General features: G+C 36.3%; 1 protein-coding gene across 1 annotated transcript in view; it reads right to left on the reverse strand.

The window, feature by feature from the left end:
• LOC129773187 (calponin homology domain-containing protein DDB_G0272472) overlaps window positions 1-21891 on the reverse strand; it is a 97792-nt gene that overhangs the window by 72475 nt on the left and 3426 nt on the right. The window contains exon 2 of the mRNA XM_055776764.1: window positions 15447-15681. Within this exon, the coding sequence (XP_055632739.1) occupies window positions 15447-15681 (235 nt within the window). The remainder of the gene's footprint in view (window positions 1-15446; window positions 15682-21891) is intronic.

Below are 21891 nucleotides of genomic sequence, written 5' to 3' on the forward strand. Positions count from 1 at the left end.
AGGTAGCAGAAGAAAAAAGTTTGTTCTTTATACAAACTGCTTTGGTGGCAAATCCAGAACAAGGCGGCATCGAGGGCGTTCGAAATGGTTTTTTTTCAAAACCACGAGTACTAAGTTTTCTAAATTGGAACCATTCCATAAAACAAGGCGCTTTTCAGGGCCATTAAACCTTCCAAAAAAGAGTTTAGGAAATAAAGTTCAATGCTTTCTAAAACATTATCCAAAATAATAATAAAACACAAATTGATGCTTTCATAATTTGTTTGCCAGGATTTGATGAGTATGTGAATTTGGCAGTTGTTCTGAGCTTATTGATAGTTGGGGACTTTCCTGATTATTCAATTTTCACCAATTCTTAAATTGTTTCCAGATTGAAAGTACAGTAATCTACAATTAGTTCGACATTTAGCTTATTGGACGGACATGTAATGTGACTTATTTAGTTGGACATTTTTGTAAACATAGAGATCCAAATTATGATCCCACATTAAAAGTCGACACTGTACCACTGTCATCGACAATGTTCAATTACAGGTTAAAATTACCTCCAATCCGACACTGAGTAGTGGTAATGCGACGTGTCATTGAATGTAATATACTGTAAAATATGTCACAAGCTGGATGGGAAGAAATTTTCCAACTGTGAAAGCTGTGGCGAGTGACAACAAATCGCTAAACAGGAAGGTTTAGCCGAACAAGATGGGGATATCGAGTGATAACAAAACAATAAACTCTTTAGACTTTTTGTGATCCTGAAAAGGACCCTTTTTAGTCTGTATGTGAATCCAACGAGCGAACAAATCGTAATGAATGTATTTTTTTGCCATCGCTCCCTTTTAACGCTCATTCGTTCGTCTCGTTGGACCCGTCCCTTTGGCTGAGTCTGCCGATTGGTCTCTATCCTGTGAGTGTGTACCGCTAGAGTATAAAACACGCGGACCCCAAAAAAATATCTTATTTTCTTTTAAACCGTAAACCCGTGTGGTTGTACGGCATCGGCATCGTGTACTCAACAAAGGAGGAAAATAGAAGGGAAAGGCAAAATCTCGCTCGAACCGTGGTGGTCTGCAATTTCCCGTAGGTGTATCCGCCAATTGCACCGGAAAAGGTAGCTAGGTCGAGCGCGTTAGTACCTGTGTACCAGTCCACCTAGCCGGCGTTATATAGTTTCGGCCGCCGGAGTGATCGAGTTAGCTGGCAAAGCTGCTCGCGACGATAAGAAAACCTGCATTCGGAACATAACACATTCGGTTCGGCGGACATCAAGACAACAGGCAGTTGCAGCGAATGGCGAGTGGCAAACGCAATCGCAAAACGGCATCAGGTAGCAGAAGAAAAAAGTTTGTTCTTTATACAAACTGCTTTGGTGGCAAATCCAGAACAAGGCGGCATCGAGGGCGTTCGAAATGGTTTTTTTCAAAACCACGAGTACTAAGTTTTCTAAGATGGAACCATTCCATAAAACAAGGCGCTTTTCAGGGCCATTAAACCTTCCAAAAAAGAGTTTAGGAAATAAAGTTCAATGCTTTCTAAAACATTATCCAAGATAAAAATAAAACACAAATTGATGTTTTCATAATTTGTTTGCAGGGATTTGATGAGTATGTGAATTTGGCAGTTGTTCTGAGCTTATTGATAGTTGGGGACTTTCCTGATTATTCAATTTTCACCAATTCTTAAATTGTTTCCAGATTGAAAGTACAGTAATCTACAATTAGTTCGACATTTAGCTTATTGGACGGACATGTAATGTGACTTATTTAGTTGGACATTTTTGTAAACATAGAGATCCAAATTATGATCCCACATTGAAAGTCGACACTGTACCAAATGTTCAATTACAGGTTAAAATTACCTCCAATCCGGCACTGAGTGGTGGTAATGCGACGTGCCATTGAATGTAATTTACTGTAAAATATGTCACAAGCTGGATGGGAAGAAATTTTCCAACTGTGAAAGCTGTGGCGAGTGACAACAAATCGCTAAACAGGAAGGTTTAGCCGAACAAGATGGGAATATCGAGTGATAACAAAAACACAACACCAAAGGTTCTTTTCAGAACCATTAACATATTCATAAAGAGTAAACAGTAAACTAATCCATTTTTCAGGTAGATAGGTAGGTATTCACGTAGGTGAAGAAAATAAAACAATATATTTAAAATATATATTTAACAAAAGCTGTCCCCTTTGCATAGTCCTACGTCACTCCGGTTATGTCCCCGACATTACCCACCCGTCTTTTTACTATTATTTATTATTTATGAAATTTTGACGTATTCGCAAATAATATTCGAAATGATAAACTAACAAATTTCAAACACAAAAGATTGCGTAGTCCTGCGTCCTAAGTGGTCGTGTCTCGGATACGACCCTTCGAATTTTTTTATCAGGATTGATAAAAATGGGGTGATTGACATTTCGCAATTTGAGCATATTCAAAGAATTCCAATAATTCATTGTGCTCGTTGAATTAGACTTCCAGCAGCTAGTCAAACTGATGTTACCTGCGCATGTGGTGCTATTTGTCATCCAATAATACAGGGTTTTCCAACTTAAAATTCCGAAAGTAAATTGAAATAAAACACACTTAGAATTCGAATTTCGATGAAACTTTTATTTCAAATTAATGTTTTGTTTATGCCATTATGTGTGAAATACAACATCATTGAAATGTCCACCTAGGGCTTCCTCGCACACCTTGATCCGGAACATGTAATTTTCGATGACTTTTCGGCACATATGGGGCGGTATCTCGGTCATAACTTCACGAATGTTGTCTTTCAAATGTTCAAAAGTTTGCGGAGAGTTGGCATAGACACGGTCTTTCGCATAACCCCACAAAAAAAGTCTAGCGGCTTCAAATCGCATGATCTGGACGGCCAATTGGCATCACCAAAACGCGAAATTATGCGTCCCTCAAATTTCGTTCGCAATATGGCCATGTTCGGTCGTGTTGTGTGGCACGTGGCGCCGTCCTGCTGAAACCACATGTCATCCGTATCCATATCTTCAATTTGTGGCAAAAAAAATCGGTTAACATGCGGCCATAGCGCTCACCATTCACAGTTACCGTCTCGCCGTCCTCATTTTCAAAGAAATACGGCCCGATGACTCCACCAGACCATAATGCGCACCAAACAGTGACTTTTGGCGGATGCAATGGCCTCTCAACAATCACGTGTGGATTTTCTGAGCCCCATATACGGAAATTTTGGGTGTTCACATAGCCACCGAGCTCGAAATGTGCCTCATCGCTGATGAAAATTTGATGCGAAAATTCAGCATTTTGCTGCTGTTGTTCGTTCACCCAATCGACGTATGCCCGACGCATTCCATGGTCACCACGCTCTAATTTTATTACCAGCAATATTTTCATTATTAGAAAAAAAAAAGTTGGAAAATCTAACATTTTTTTAGTGAGGAGGTAAAGTGGTCACTCGCACATATCACACTAGAAGGGATAGATTTATGCGTGTTTTTTTGACCAAATTTTCGGGAAAGTTCGGGAAAGTACAGAAATGTTCAGAACAAATGTATGGGGAAATGGGAATGCTTGCAATCAGAGTTGCAAAATCTCACACTCACTTTACTGACAGCGCAAGATATTGAGACAACATCAAAATCAACCACCAATTCCCCTGCAGTTCATGACAAATGAACCAAACTTAATTCCATGCAACCGACACTCCATCACGTGGAACATTTGGTTTTTGCATTATTCCCCACACTCATTCGTTCCACTGTCTCACTGAGAATTTACGCCCGAAATTTTCATACGCATCTTCGATCAGCTGACAGTGGAAGGGAACAAAATTCCATATAAGGAAATATCATCTCACTGACACCGCGTCAGACACGAACACGCGTTTACGTGTGTGTTTTCCTAGTATGTTTCTAGCCCCGGTCCCATTTTTGTGCCGCTTATTGCACACACATCGATGGGCAACGGCACATTTGAGTGCTGAGTTTATGGGTGTATGACCAACGAAAATTTCACCAGGACGCAATGAAAGGTGATATTTTCGGCTTGAGCATTCACTGACATCGAACTGATATTTCTGTTGATGGAACGAAAACAATATCAAAACAAACGAGATGGTGAGCCAGCGGTCATAGGCACAGCGGCACCGCGATAGAAAGAAGTGAAGAATGTCAGTGGAGATATTTTGCACTGATAAAAATTGCTTTTCGATTTCAACATGTTCTTTCGAAATTTTGCATCCTTGCTTGCAATTTTCATCATTTTAAACAATATACAGACTATGGGATTGTAATGTATAACATATAAAAGAAATCTTAGAAAATTTCCGATTCGATTGGTGTGCAACTCGTTAAAATCCGTTCGCAGCAAAAATAGTTATTGACATTATCTTTATTTCATAAAAACGTGACCAGTTTTCTGATTTGGCACCCTCAATGTAAGACGAATTTTTTTTTTTATCCCTTTTGTTTATTTCAGGCTCATTAGCATCTTGGCTGTAACAGAGCCGAATTTCAATTGTGTACATGTCACATGTTTATCATATCTATAATTAGCACATTACACAGTTGCCATGTTTTCGGCGTTAGAGTATTCCCTTCTATACCATTGCATATGGTACACATTTACACAGTTGCCATATAGGCGTAAGAGTTTTCGTTCTGTTCTTCCATTATCCAGTTAGACCGGACAGCGGAGACAGTTGGATTGATCATTGTTGAGTTATTTTTAGAACAGCAGCCCGATGTGTCTTGCAGAGCAGAGCAGTTGTATGGATGAATCGATCTTATTTCGACCGTGGATCGATCTCCATCGCTGATGATTGTTGCGTGGAGGTAGTTATTATTCTGTAATAACACAAAGATGGTCAATAAGGGCCCTGGTTTTTGAACTCACGATCGATCGCTTACTAAGCGAACGCGCAACCAATGTGGCTACGGAGACCCCCGGTAGGATGCATGTAAGACGTAGTCCTACGTCAAAAACCAGCTGGAGACCACGTGAAGACGTTTTTGGAATCATGGTAGGCGACTGCACAGCGACGCGAGAAATTGTGTTTCGAAGAAATAAAAACCATTATGTGCGCTACACATATAGCGTCACCGTCACCGTCCCGTCAAATATTCTCTTGGACTTATTTTGCCGACGTCAAAGTTGCCGGTGATGGTGTATGTGAATGCTACCATACGATTCCCATGGGAGAATATTTGACATTTCATTCCTTCACGTTGACTTCACGGTGACGGGACGGTGTATGTGTAGCGCACTTTATCCAGAGTTCATCGTCAACACAGATCGTTCATACGACGCTCTCCGTCGTCATCTTTAATAGCCCTAACGATTCTAACGTTTGCCTTCTCAACTTAGTATCACTTGCTTCATTTTTATCAGTACGGCTTTTCTGTTTTGCGTTCTCAATAAAACCATATGATCATGATTGGAGCGTTGTTGAATAACGGTGACCACCACTTCATGAAATCTAAACCGTCAATCTCCAGTTCATGAGAGATGTCGTTACTAAAATCCAAAGAGATTGTTTCACATGGATTATACCATTGACGTGTCCGACATTTTTAATTGATCAGCATATGATGCATCAGGGTTGCTGTCGAATATAATTTCATAATATTTCAACGATCTAATATCCGAAACTATTTTATGTTTTACATGACTCGTCTGGCATTTCAATGAACTTTAGAGAGAGAGATATGATACATGCATTGTTTGAGATTTGTTGTCATCGTCTTCCATTTTTCCAAACGTCGGTTAAATCCTTAGAAACCTGTCTCTAAGTTGTTTACATTATTTGAACAGTAAACAATAAACATTTGAACTATACTCAGTCATTGGACAATACCGATATTGCATGTAATCTGTTTCTGCAAGGGGGTAGCGAAATCTAAACTCTACACCAAATTCATACTAGTTTGATGAATAGACTTGAATTTTTTCACCAAAAATTACCTTGAATAGAAAATTACTAAATCATGAAGGTTTTTTTAAACTAGGAAAGCGGTGTCCAAGACACGACCGCATTGTCAACGTAGGACTACGAATTTCTTGCTTTCAGTTCGCTTATTTATAATTATTTCAGAATGGTACGAAATTAAATAATTAAGTATTTAATAGAATTCTTGCTGGCTCTGATGCATAATTTTGTTGTAACTTTGTATCATTATCGGTACAGCCTGGGAAAACACTCACCTCACCTATTTTCACAAAATTAAAAACAACACAATTCCTTGGATCGACCAAACAACAGTCGATAAAGACTGATTATCATCACTTCGTAGCAAACTCTTATTCTATGCAAAAAACACATAATGCATTGCACAGAATCATCGCACTGAGCTACGTGAGCGGTGAGCGATCGGCAAAGCAGAAACATTCTCAAATTAATTCTCAGCTTCAACATATGATGTTGGCTGATCGCTGTCTAAAGTAACTTTAAAAGAAAATTTTGCAGAGCCACGTAACTTGTATCTCCGTTCGATACAACGTGACATGACAGCACATTTGGAAGAGCACAGATTACTTGTGACAATTGACCAACCAGGACACAGGATTTTCATTTAGACAATGCTTGACATTTTTTAGTTGTTTAATAGCTAGTTTGAAAGAATGTATAATTTTCTCAATTTATAGTGTGGAAATATTTCTAATCGATTAATGGAAATATTTCTGCGATCTATCGAGAAATAGCTGAGCATAAATAGCAATATTGCTTCTCCCCGATTCGTGTACCAGCGTTTTTCGGATCTTCTGCAACAAATTGCTGATGGATAAACACATTAATAGCTGTCCGCGGTTTTCGGCTGTTTCATTCCGTCCACACTTTGCGATTGTTCTGCACTGCCAACTCGCACCAGACTTTCACCTTCCTACTCAGATATCGACCACAAAGTTTTGTTCCTATATTCAGCTTGAGGTGGAATCGAACCCCAGCACATGCAACAGTAATGCTTTCCTACCGTGATTCGATGCCAAAAATTCCAAATTCCAAAATTCTGGAATACGAAATTCTCACGTATTTAAAATATTTGTCCCGTTGGATGCAGCGAGCTTCCTCTTCTTCCTGCGCTGCTTCCACCGAACAAAATTGCATTGCTGTTTTGGAATGTCTTTAATTTCTTTCGTTCTTGTGTCGAGTTGTATAAACGTATGATACCAGCATTAGGATGTTGTACGCTCGCTAGCTGGCTTAAGAATGCGATTCCAGATCGCTGCCAAATGAATTGAAAATGGGCAGAAACGAATGCATTAGTCGCCTGTTAATCACGGTACGGCTCGGTAAGCTTACAAATGGGCAGAACAAATGTATGGGAAAATGGAAATGCTTCCAATTTTCATTAATTTAAGCCGTTTACGGATTAGTTTAACATAATTTGAAGCCTATCAAACAAATCTCAGGGAATTTTCGATACGATTGGTATTCAAATCATCAGATTTCGTTCGTAGGGAAAATATTTTTTGACATTATCTTTATTTCATAAAAACGTCATTTGTTTTCCGATTTGACACTCTTACTGAAAGATGAAGTTCTACGTCAAAACAAAACCATAACCCAAATGATGAACAGCAAAGCTATTCGTGCGAGGCGACAACCGGGGAGAACATATCCCAGTCTGTGGGCATTGCTGACCAAACTGATATTCTCTCCACTCCTGTACGACTGGACACCGAGCTGATTACAGCTGCCAGATAAGTGCAACGGTGATAACTATCCCATAATCAATAACGTGAAATTTCATGACATACGAAAACATTATCACGTCTCAACATCAATAAGGGATGTTCTCAACAATGACCCTGTTCGTAAGAAGGTTCTTCTGTCGTTCCTAAGGGATACAGGCTTGCTCTAAGAAATTGAAACACGCACCTTCCACGTAGCAAGTCGGTCCCGACTTCAACTGATGAGCCTTCGGCGGTAGACGATGTGAGGAGCCTTGGTAGAGTCCTGGTTAGTACCATCTTAACTCTCATAATGGACACGCATACTGATCCTTTTCGTTATTCTAGAAACATTGCAGCAAACCGCCTCCGACGGACTAAAGTATTACGATCTACAAAAACAACGGCTACGAGGAAGACAAGACAAACGGACGAGACAATCTGCGCATCCGCTCAGTCCGGGGAGGTCCAGTTCCCTAAGTAGAATGTTATAAGTAGAATGTATTGCACAATGTTTTGTTCAATTCTCATTGATTGCTTATTGAATTATAGAGACATTAAAAAGATTTCCGTTCATTCGTCTGTAGCCCTGAAAAGGGCCTATTAGGATAACTCACTCCAAACTCATTCTTCACCAGTCTTGACAAAGACACTTCATTGTCGTACGACGCTCCTCAGCAAGCCGTGTCTGCTTTCAGCAGCATCAAACGAAGATCGGGCTCATTTTTCATTATGATATGTTTTCGACAGACAGCGTTTTACTGAAATAAATAAATCAATCAATTATTTATCTCTCTTAGCCAAAATGACAACACCACCGTTTTGTCTAAAATTTCGAACACTTAAGCTTTGATGGTCATTAAACAGTGTCTTATCACTCATAATGATACTTTTTCGCGAAATAAATTTAATTTTTGGATACCTTCTTTTTCACATGGCTTAAAAAAAATGATTTACAAATATATTTTCATGGTGAAAAACTTAAAATTACATTTTACACATTTGTCTCAAATTCCGAACACCATTTATGTCACTGATTCATATTCCGAACACTTTTGTCTCAAATTCCGAACAGCAAAAATGCATTTGTTTGAAAAACTCTTAACTTTTGGAATACTGGACCGATTTAGATGATCGATATATCAAATCAGCTAGTCTTTTTTGGGAAAATATTTTACTCGCAAAAAAAATTTATTTGTTTTCGTAATTTCGTTTCGATATTCCTATGCGACTAGATGAGATCTATGCGAATAGGATTACATTTTTAGCAAATTCAATATTTTTTCAAAGAAGACTAGCTCATTGACTTCAGTTTAATATGTCGATTATCCATATCTGTTCGGTACTTAGGTAAGTTATGAATTTTTGAAAAGGTCATTTTTGGAAAAAAAAAAATGAAAAATGATTTTTCAGACCATCGAAAAAGAACATACCTCTGATTTTTGGATATGTTATATAAAAAATCCTCAGCTACCAAGAAAAAACAGAAAAAAATAGATACGAATTATAAAAATTTTGAAAAAATTAAAAATTTTCAATTTTTTTTGCAGGTGTAGTATTTTTTCAACTGGCTTTAATTGTAGATCATTTAAATCGCTTCAATGGTTCAAAAGTTATGATTTTTTTTTTAAAAAAGTCATCCTTGAAACAAAAATGAGAAAAAAAATTTTTTTGGACCACCCTAACATGGAAATGGTCAGCCTAACAAAAATTTTAAATATACTGGTCTTAGATTTTGTGATCAAGTACAAGACTACCACTTTTCACGAAAATCGGAGAACCACTATATCGGGTTAGCATCATCAGTATATAATCGAGTCCGGCCTGTTACTTCAGGACCCCGGTTTTGTTATTGTGGTTTTGGTTGAAAACCTGATTAAGAAAACCAATTTTACTCTCGTTGGTTTGCACCTGCGGCCTCCGTTTTGCAAGGAAAAAACTTGCAAACGTTTGTTGACAATTGTTTTTTTTTATATTGTTGCTTCAGAATTGGATTGTCCTTGTACCCCGATTCGTGAACTATCGCTGTATTTGCCTGAAAATAGTTGTAAATCAAACTAAACTTCGGAATTTGATTCATGCGTCGATACTTGATTTAAGTTACGAACACTACTTTAACACTAATTTTAATAAAGATTTATACATAAAAGATTTTTTTAACAATTTATAGTGGTTCGTAACGAGATTCGTACCGAACGAACATGAAAACAACAAACAAAATAGTTAAAACAACTACAAGAATTGAAAAATTAACGATACGTTTTCTACGGAATTTACTAATGCAAACATTTTATCACTGGTTTTAATAGTCACTTTTTTGTTAATGCTTAGTATTATAAATTATAGGCAGTATCGATACCTGTAAACTATTTTAAAATGAAGCCTATAAACCAAAGAATGTCAAGGTTCTCATTATTCAATTATTTATAACATTAATGTTCAATAAATTTATATTTAAAATAAAGTGTTCGGAATTTGAATCATGCATAGAAACTTGATTCAAATTCCGAATACTACTTCAATACTAATTTTAATGAATATTTTTGCATAAAATATAATTTTTTCAACTATTTATTGTAGATTCTTAGCTTTTCTTAATATCTTAATATATAAATATCTTCTTAGCTTAGATTTTCTTAATATGAAAACACCAAACAAAATAATTGAAAAAATTAAGAAAACTGAAAAATTACCGATGCTTGTCTGTTACGGAATTTGCTAACGCAAACATATGATCATTGGTGTTGACTGTCACTTTTTTTTGCAGATGCTTAATATTATAAGTTATAGCCTGTATTGATACCTGTAAATGATGTTGAAATGAAGCCCACAACCCAAAGAATGTCAAGGCTCTCATTATTCAATTATTTATAACATTAAAGTTCAGTAAATTTACATTTAAAATGAAGTGTTCGGAATTTGAATCATGCATAGAAACTTGATTCAAATTCCGAACACTACTTCAATACCAATTTTAATGAATATTTCTGCACAAAATAGATTTTTTTCATTTATTTATTGTAGATTCTTGCCTTTTCTAGCACTTAACATGAAAAAAAGCAAACAAAAAAGTTGAAACAACTTCAAAAACTACACGAGCTGATGTTTGCGCCGGCTAGTGACCATTCTATCCTGGATTCCTCGACCTTTGATGAACGATTCACTCACTAACCGTTCATCTAAGTGAATCAGTTCTTTTGAACCGTTCTTTCGCTCTTTCGTTCAGCGATATTAAGAACAACATAGAATGTTGGCAGGAACCCAACATCAATAGACAGCAGCATCAATATCGATATCGTTGGATTGGATAGTGTACGTATGGGATTTATATTTTTGAAATTTAGTGGGGAAAGATAAGCTGCTTCATTAAAAGTCGCAAACTGTATGTGAAAATATGTTTATCGGTCGACAAGAGTTTATGTAATAATTTGATGCGCACAAAATATGTGCAATTTTTCATATTCTCTTTTTGGACAACACACAGGTTCACGCAATAGGCCAAACAATGAATCAAAAGCAACGAAAAAACTTTTTTCTCAACATACCAATTTTATGTTTACTTAATCCATGAATCGCCCCAGCTTCTCCCAGATTTTTTCTGATACTTAGAAAGTATATGATATGTATATGAAGTTTTGCTTTTAAAACTACGAGAATCTAATTTAATTTTTATCCCAAAATTGAGAATACATTAACAAAATAAACACTGCGTTACACGCATTTTGTTTTATAAATGACAAATCGTTTTATTATCCTTACAAGCGTTCTCGTTATATTTATCCATTTGCCCAGCGCAATTTAGTTCAGCTGCACTCTTTCGTTCGCAAACAATTTTCCCGCAAACACTTCGTTCTCAAACAGTTCGTTCCCAAACAGTTCACTCTCAATCAGTTCTTTCCCATACAGTTCACTCGCAAACAGTTCGTTCACAAACAGTTCACTCTCCAACAGTTCACTCTCCAACAGTTCACTCTCCAACAGTTCACTCTCCAACAGTTCACTCTCCAACAGTTCACTCTCCAACAGTTCACTCTCCAACAGTTCACTCTCCAACAGTTCACTCTCAAACAATTCACTCGCAAACCGTTCTTACGGAATTAGTTCGTTCACAAACCGTTCGCTCGCAATCAGTTCGTGGGGTGAACTATCGTTCTTTGAAAAAGAACGACCGCTCGTTCACTCTTTTCGGCGAACTAGTTCTTTCGTACCGTTTGTGAACGGTTTGCCCATCTCTAATATGGGGTACAGACTAGGGGGCGTTGCTGATTAATGGTCAGCTGCATCCCAAAATGAAGTATCCCGTGTCGGGCACAGGTACAGAGCATTGGAGACAGCAACATCACAATTACGAAAACACTTGTAATACTAACCTCGAGCCAACCGCGAGTAATCGGTTACATATTACTAACATAGTTATAAGGCAAACATTGTCGAAATATTGAACTCCCGGCCCCGTTAGTTTGACGCCATATGAACCTTAATAAAAATATATATTTTGGATAAAAAAAAAAGCTTCAAAAACTGTGAAATTAACGATGCTTGTTTGTACGCAATTTGTTAACGCAATCATTTTATCTTTGGTTTTGACTGTCACTTTTTTGCTTTAATATTATAAATTAAATATAAAATGTTTAATATTATAAAATAAATCAGTATCAATGCCTGTAAATGATGTTAAGATGTCGCTTTAACCTCAAAGAATGTCAGGGCTCTCATTACTCAATTATTTATAACATTAAAGTGTAGTAAATTTTCATTTAAAAATGAAGTGTTCGGAATTTGAGACTGTTCGGAATATGAGACAAAACGGTACCTTAGGTTCAAAAGTTCTTGGGATTCTGTAAAGATTCTTAACCCATTTTAGGCCAAGCGTTCGAAAAATCGCAACAGCAACTTTGATAATTTTTCATGTCTTTGGGAAGCAACCAAATGGTAATGTTTTTCAATCAAGAGATAGCTTAATGCGTTGGCTACCACTTACCATCAATTTTATTCAGTTTTGTACAACTTTATTGAGCAATAAGTTCGATTTAAAGCAAGCATGTATGGAAGGTGTTTCAAATTCAAATAAAAACCCCCAATGAAATACAAAAATATGAAAATTTTCCTACAGTATTACTTTGATAAAAGAATACCCATTGTATTGCAGGGCAAAAATCATTCGATTGATCCTCCTGCAGGGAAATAACAACCAGGAAAATTGAGTGTTCGAAAAATCGAACATTGGCCATAACGAAAAATTTTTTCTGCTGAATTAATACCAACACATCTAACCTCCGCAGCGTATTTTGATTCATTCACTTTGGAAGACGGAAGGTTTTTTAATTAATTTTTGCATTCCCAAATGTGAATGTTTGCAAGTATTGATTAATTAAGAAATGATTTCTTGTCCTTAACACTCCTATACTCGCGCATTGATCTGTCAGACCGAGAAATCAATAATTCGTTCATTTCTCAGAAAATAGCAACACTACGACTTTGAGATTCTCTCTAGCATCGTCATTCGTCGTTCGTCATCGTTTAGCGTATCGCATGATTTGGTACAAAGGGGACGTGTGCCACTTTTTTAACACTTTCGGCCTGACACACCGACGCGGAGTAACTTTTCTGGACAAGTGCCTTTTTTCATATTTTAGAATATTGTTGGATGAAATGTATAAATTAATGTTAGTGGCGTGGAACATTTATTGAATATAATGCATTACCGGACTATTCTTATTTGATTTCAGTCCCTTTTATAACTGAATTGAACGGTTCCATATATTAACTATTCGTCGATATATTCGTCGTTAGATTCATAAGTTCCAAAGCAAAATATAAATGTTTGACTTCCGTATAGTTATTCGCTAAATATAATGGTCATACACACTTGAGGAAAAATTGTAAACAGTAAACTATAAACTAATCGGTGGCTTATGGTAATTTTTAACAGTTACAGTTTCGGGGATATTTTTTTATAATGAACAATATCGAGAAGAAAACAAGAAAAAGAAAAGGTAGTTCCTAGAAATCCTTTTATATAATCTTTTTATGCCCCATCTAAAAAAAAAGCATTAACTTTTATTTTACCAAGAATACAGAGAATATTAGAAATATGCAAACGTTCTATTCCAGAACCTTTATCATCTGGTGATTATCTAGAGGTCGTTATACATTCTACTATTCGATAAAAGACCCGAAAAACACACAACAACTGCATGAAATGTAAAAAATATGTTTGTTTCGAGCATGCAGTTAAGCTATGTTCTGATTCTTACTCCAATGAAACCACAATCAATGAATACGTTTTTATGTTATTTTATAGCTCTTTAAACTTCCATGAATCATATTCAGTAGCTTACGTTTAATTAGTAACAGTGAAAAATTCGAATTTCGTTATTTGTGTTGGAGTATCAAAAATTACTCTGTTTTGAGGAGGCTGAATTAGATGCTGAATTAGAATTAAAACATAATAAAGATGAAGAAAACGTATTTTTTGGAGTTTTTTTCATTTAATCATACCCTTTTCTTCAAATAAATGCCAATAAAGCCTGAAAAATACACAATGGTAACATTACAGAGAAGTTCAATTTTCGGTCTGTGATCTGTGCGCGAGTATACGTGTTATGATTTTGCACGCGAGTACAGGAGGGTTAATAACCTTAGGAGTCCGTAGAATTTCGTGTCTGGAGGATCTGGAGGAAATACTCAGTACGTGTAACGAGGATTCTAAAGGGACTTCTGGTGTCAATATTCTTCCGCCGGATCCGGTGGGCGGTCTCATCGATGAAGTAAACCTAAGTGACGATTCTATCCAACTGAATAATAAGCTCTCAAACTCAATGCCATTGTTTTTTCGCAGCGTTTTTGTACTTTGCAGGTTTTGGGTAATGTTCGATTTTTCGAGAAATGGATAATCGGAAAGAAATAATTCTTTAGCATTGACATTTCTCCACGGTCAATGATTAAAATAACAGCACTAACTTTCGTTTGAAAGAAAATGCCTGCCGGTAAAGAATTAAAACTACATGAAATAAGAAATGTTTCATCTCACCATAAATTAATTAATTTAAGTCTTATTACTTAGGATTGAAAGGATGAAATGATTAGGCCTTATACTTAGAGACTTTCATTCTCCTGTGCTCCCAGAATGTAAAATCAATGCATTTATGAATGCCGCATACTTGCTAATTGAAGTGACTTTTAGTTCGCAGTATGTTTGTACTTGAAAAAAAAAGTGCGGGTTTGGGCCAATGTTCGATTTTCCTTTCTTCTTTTCCCGGAAAACGGGAGATAGGAAAACAATAATTCTTTTTCTTTTTGGGGTTTCTTTAGCGTCAATAATCAAATTTACACCAATGGCTTTTGTCAAAAAAATAATTTTTACGGCTTGGTCGTTAATAGGTTAATTACAACAGTTATTATAACAGCTACATTATTCTCAGTATAACTTTCAGTTGAACGGAATATATAGCCTGCTCCACCTTTTGTTAAGATATAAAAGTTGTTTTCGGGGAGAAGCTTTTCAACTGTGTAACATGCGCCACCTATATCTCTCTCAACGGATCTAACACGAATAAAGCTTGTTTTGAGCTTTATTTCTTGTTAAATCTGCGGAAAAGCATATCCACTTTCATGCAATACACAGTTTCTTTACTTCGGAAAAAGCATATTCATTCCGCTAGGAAAGACATGAAAGCGTTCGACTAGGAAATAGGAAGTTATGAGAAATAGGAAATCTAAATTGCACTGTGCAATAAAATTACCCAGGTGCATTTGTGTAACCTACACTCTAATTTATTGCACCCACTAACCTATACTCAATCTTCGGTCCGAGATACTCGGCTGGCAGCACTTCCACATCGTACAGTTGTTTGATTTTCGGCTTCAGCAGACGAAGCTTTTTGCGTCCCTTACCCTTCCCAACGGCACCAAGGAACTGCTCGTTGTTTTGGTCTACTCCGATCAGCTGATTGCCGCCGGCCGCAATCGATGGGAAGTTGAGCGAACCGCCGCCGGCAGCCGAAAGGGCTGTGAATCCGTCGGTGCCTGTTAGGGACGAATGACCTTTAGGTTAAAGTCCCTTCAAAATCAAGAACGAACGATACACAGCCCGTATCAGACAAATGCATGAAGGAATTCTATGAAATAATATTTTCGCGGTGCCTTTGCGCCAACTACACGGGCGAGTAGCACCGTGTCGAAGTTCGTGACATCTGGTAGCACTATTTTTCTTCTTTTGAATTATAGAGACTTTAAACTTTACGTTCATTCGTCTCTAGCCCTGAGAAGGGCTCTTGCGAAGAAAACTAGTTCATACTCTTTTTCGACCTATCTTTAGAAAGACATTTTCATTGTCGCTGAGCACTCCTCAGCAAACGAGTCTGCTTTCGGCCGCACCAAGCGACGCCATGAGCAATATTTATTTAGGGAGGCAGATTAATCTCCCATCGAACTAGCAGGCCCGAAGGCAGTTTTAAATTGACAAAATTTAAATGTATTTATTTTTTTTATTTTTATTTTTGATTGTTCAAAACAATTACATAAATTTTTATATATATTGCCTGATGTTTCTACCAAAACACATCATTCAAACACATTTTTTTCATGCGCAATTTTCATATAAGATTTTTTGACGTTGGATTACGTCTTTCGGGAACATATTGGGGTACAAATTGAAAATCGAAAATCGAGCACATCTTGAAAATTGTACAATTTCAAACGCTTATTGCTCAGTCATTTCATGGTGGATTGATGACATTTTTGCGTCAATCGATTTCGGTACTCCATAACAATTTTTTATATTGAAGAAAATAATCTCATCCCCTATCCTAACGGAAATACCCACTTCTGATTGGTCGAAATTGATGACACATGCGGCGAGTCCCTAACAGAGACATCAAAACCAAGCTGCCTGGGGAAAATCGGTATTGCAAATCCATAAAGTAGGGTGAGCTTTTGTTTCTATCGAAATGTGTTCCCTAACAGAGACATCAAAACCAAGGTGCTCGGGGAAATCGGTATTGCAAATATATGCAAGTCGGAGGTTGCTCCATGAAATTTCATATCAATGACCGATCGTTTATTGTGAAAAATTTAGCACAAGTGTAAGTGTAAAATTGTATATGGTAGCAGTTGTGCTAAGAATGACTTGATATATGAAACGATTTATTTTAATTTCCTAAAATTAAAAACCAAGGTGTGTTCCCGCTCGAGAACGGGTCGTTTAGTTTCAGCTGTCTGTTTTTTGTGTTCATTTTCACCCGAGGGAAGTTTATACGGCGAGAAAAATTGGAAAAGTAAAGAAATATTCGAAAAAGTGATTTCCCATATCCTCTATATATAGTATTAGTTGTTGTTAATCCAATTAAAATTGAATTGGGTTGAATAAACACTCAGAAAGTAAAAATTATAAAAAAAGAATACCTTTTCCATTTCAAATATGTTTTCTCTATATTAAAGTAACATGTTTTTACTGATGAGGAAAAATTATAATTGTGTTCGGTATTGGTAATTGTCTTATGTTACATTGGTGAGTTTTTTTTTTTCTTTATTTCATGCATACATATCACAGGAGGCATCTCGTCTAGGATCACAGAGGGCGGTTTTCATCATATATCGTTTCACTTCGGTATCTTTTATCTGATACGCACCATTCAACGACTGTTTACCATCCTTCTGCCATCATCACTCGATAAACACTGGTGGAGTTAACATACAATACCCAACAACCAAACAAAACGGCCCTTTTCAGGGCCACCATATCATTATCAAAGAGTTTAACGATGTAATTCTTTAAACATATCCAAAATCAACAGATAGTCTAACGGAATCCTACGTCAACTATGCGGTCGTGTCTCGGACACAACCCTCCTGTGACTTTTTCGATTTTAACCCTAACCTTTAACCCTTAAATTCGGACATTTGTATCGTACTGGTCGGAATTATTCTCACATGAAAAAGCAGTGATTTAATTCAGTGTATGCAGTGTATGCAGTATGTGTATAACTTGTGAGATTATGAAGGATTTACCAAACAATGTGTTAATTAATTGTTTTCATATAAAAAATATATGCTATAATTCTCATGATATCTTTCGAAATAGTCTGGTTTTTGCACGTATCACAAACATAATTAGTTTCGCGTTTTCTGCCTTTTATCTTTCTGTTTGTACCTACAGCACAATGTTCTTTATATCTACACAGCGCCGTAATACATTGAGTTTTCCATTAAGCCTTTCCTCAAGCATGAGTGACAACTTTTGTAATCATAGTGATTATCATTCCCCTTTATTCCGCGTGACGAATGAGGTGAGATTGCTCAAGTCACTGCATTCCCGTAGGCGAATGGCGTGACTATAGTTTGTCACCTAGGTGAGATTTGAAGTCGTGTGATATGTTATGATATGTTATCGACTCGGGTATCAAAAAGAAGTTTAATAGTAAGATAGCTTCCACAATGAAGCGAGAAACTTTGCTGTCTCACGTCACTCGCCGCGTGTAATAAGGGGGATTATCTATTATTCATAGGAGCCCCGTTTTGATTTGTTAACAAGTTCACTAGACACTAAAGTTCGTCTAGAAAAAGTGTGAACTAATACATTGTTGCATAAAGTATAAGATTAGTATATTTCCTGCTGTGATGGCTGAGAACAGTCAGACCGAAAAGACCGATTCTTTGTAATCGAAAAAATCGTGAAAATCGAATCGAAATATTTCGAGTTTTTCGTTTTCGTTAAAACTTTTTGTAGATTTGTTTTCGAGCGTATATCGATTTTAATCTCATCAGAAAACCACCTAAAAATTGTACACACATAATGTGAAAAATGCTTTAAAGTTTTTTGTGACCGTCGTGCTGAGGAATCAAACAAAATACTCTTGATGTTCGAATAGGAATATGAAATTTCTATACTCTGTTTAACGAAGAAACGGCACTCGGAATAAGTAGATAAACTGGAAAAAGACTTTCGATTTTTCTAAGATCGATTCGGTCACGAGGGGTCAAATTACCCATTTTAAGCTTTTAGACAAAATTTTCTTGCAAATTACATTGTCACAACATAATCTACCTACACTACTTCTCTCAAAACATACATCGAATGTAATTTTCAGTGTTTACTTGTCTCTCTTGTTATTTTTTTTTACTGAGAAATATATGTAATCTGCCCTAACTACCGCAACGGGTCATTTGTGGCAGTGTAGGCAAATTATGTTGTGACAATTTAATTTGCCAGAAAATTTTGACTAAAAGCTTAAAATGGGTCATTTAACCCCTCGTGGTAGGTAGGTTAAAACTTCGTCTGTTTATTCGACTCTATATGATAGTCCTACGTCAACCTTGCGGTAATATTACAAATATAGTCCACTTCCTGCTTTTTTTCTTTGTTTTACGAATATTCAAAACCATAATACACTGGATTCTTTTTTTACGCGATTTTTTTTTGCTTGATTTTTTTACCGATTTGCTCAAAATTACGCGATTCTCTCAAAAAAAAAAATTTTGTGCGCACGCATCTATCGCGTGGAAAAATAATACAGTATACGTGACAAAATTGACTTGACCAGACAAAGGACAAAATATAGGAAATTATTTAAATTTTCATAAAAAAAGCAATAAAATAATACTGAAAAAAATAATTTAAAATATTTCTCTCATAAACGTTTTTTTTAATTCTCAAAAAATATATTTAAAACTCTTAAAACTTCCAACAAATCTGCCATACCTCAGAAGATGGGCACTTCTACAGGGTAATGTTACTGTAACAACTTTTTCATATTTTCTTTGAAAAAATTACAACTAATCCTAATTTTGTTTAAAGTTATGATAGCGATATAGTGTATTCGACAAAGTTTTTGATCTTATCGAAATATGAATTTTTGTCGAAGATATCAAAGTTCTATCTTTTGTAGTTCAGAAATAGATGGTATGTGCATGTGGCGGTGCTCATCTTCCGGAGTATGAATGACTTATTGGTAATTGTATGACCTATTCATAGATATTTTTTGACGTAAAACTACGTCTTTCATTAAGGGTGCCAAATCAGAAAACAGATCACGTTTTTATGAAATAAAGTTGACGTTAATAACTATTTTTGCCGCGAACGGATTTTAGCGATTTACATACTAAACGAATCGGAAATTCCTTAAGATTTGTTTAATATGCTATACATTAGAATCCCCTGGTTTGTAAATGGTTAAAATTCATGGAAACTTTAGGCGTTTCCATTTTTCCATACATTTGTTCTGTCCATTTGTGTGCTTTCCCGAACAGAGCTGTCAATAACGAGCAACTTATCGACGACCAACGGAAGGGAAATCGTAGGATTTGAAGTCGCCGTGAACAAAGGAAAAATAGAAGAATGAAGGGGAATATTAGCCTTGAGTATAAACAGTGGATCTCGTCGAGGTAAACTTTCATTCGGCATCGGACTGTTGAGCAATCCAGTTCACTTTGCTTTCGCTGTGCTTCGATCTAAGATTGGACCCTATCAGTGGTAATCCAACTTGGATATCGTCGTTTGCTTTTTCTGTGCGTTATTCGTTATTCGTATCGTGTGTTTTTCTTCCGCGTCATAAATTGGACGTTTCGCGTAATGTGTGATGAGCAAGAAGAAGAGGGAAGCAGGCTCTAGCCCTGCAAAAAACGAACGAAATTTCGAGGTAAGCGTCATCTAATGATGCACGCGATGTTGGTGTAGTGAAAAGCGCTCGCACTGAACCGAGCCTTCGCGAGTGTGACACCGCATCGAACAACAGCAAAATAGGCGATTTCGGCGCGTCGGTCGAAAATGTAAACGGCTTCTTTGGTGCCTTTGAGAATGCATCAATGCATTAAACTGACGTTATGGCGAAGCAAGCGTTAAGGTTATGCTCCAAAAAAATATTTGGGTAATACCAAGCATCTTGGGTGTCTTACTGGAATGTTATAAGTTATTTAGGTTCGCGTGCCAGTCACAAAACTGCCTTCAACTAGGATTGCATTTGCTCTAATATTGATCATAATGAAGCATTGCTACTGTTTTCGAGGTTGTTGATATTAACAAAAAGAGTTTATTTAGTCACCAAGAAAGTAAATGTCGTTCTGGAGTTTTGTATGTTATTAGGTTTCGCTTACCAGTAGCAAAAATTCCTCCACTAAGGGTGACAGCTGCGCTTCTCTCGAGCATGAGAAAGTAATGCAACTTTTTTTGAGGCCATTAATATTAACAAAAGCATTTCTTTTGAGAATAGCGCAAAATGATGAGAAGTATTTGTATTCCTAGTAGCTTCAAGCCACCAATGTATAGTTCTGTATGCATGCTATGGCGAACGCTTGTTTGGCGCTTGGTTTACGTTGTACGAACGATGCCTAGAGGTGCGATTGCTCTGAGGCAATACTAAATAACATGTCGCATGATATTTGATACTTGCAAGTGACGTCATTGTTGTTGTTTCCATTCGGTGCCAAAGATATATTGATGTAGTTATGAGATGTGGAATAATGGTGCTGGTGTAACATGTATATAATCGACTGTAGCCGAGTCTATGTCAATTGCGAAAAAGGCCACCGGAATAGCGTTCGAGGTAAATTTTCAATGCATTGCCATGAAATAAATTGCGACATACGATCAGCTAGTGTATTGTTTTGCGAGGGCAAGAATGAATCATCAATCAATTATCGTCAACTGATTCTACAATGAAAAACCATTTCAAAATTAATTCTACTAAGCAGTTGTTTCGAAAAATTCACAGCATTATAGAATATTCTCCTAACAACAACTTTTTCATGTTTGAATTTTTTTAATTATTTTTTTTTAATTACTTCTAATGTTTAACTCGTAACATTTTTATGTGTAAATTATCGCGAAATGTGTGTTTTGTGTAAATTATCGTGAAATTTACACACAAAAATATTACGAGTGAATATTGTATATTCCATATACAGGTCAGACTCGGTTATACACAATTTTGGGATCAATTATATACAGTTCGAATGTTTTTTTTATATTTAAAATATGACTTATTTAAAGAAAAAAATGTAGCCTTTCAGCGTTAAGGCCAAATATAAGTGGCTATTACATGTAAAGTGGGGTAAAAATCGTGATTTTTAAAGATTTTGCTTGAATTTTCACCAGGTATTGTTTATATGAATATTGCAGCCAAATTAAGAAGTATAGAAGATGGGTGTAAAAGAATAAAATACAGAGCGGTTAGAGAGCTCCAATTTAATTGATAAAAACAATAAAGTTTAATATAAATTTTTAGGTTAAAATTAATAATA

The sequence above is a fragment of the Toxorhynchites rutilus genome, chromosome 3 (genome assembly GCF_029784135.1).
Source record: "Toxorhynchites rutilus septentrionalis strain SRP chromosome 3, ASM2978413v1, whole genome shotgun sequence".
Lineage (NCBI taxonomy): Eukaryota > Metazoa > Arthropoda > Insecta > Diptera > Culicidae > Toxorhynchites > Toxorhynchites rutilus.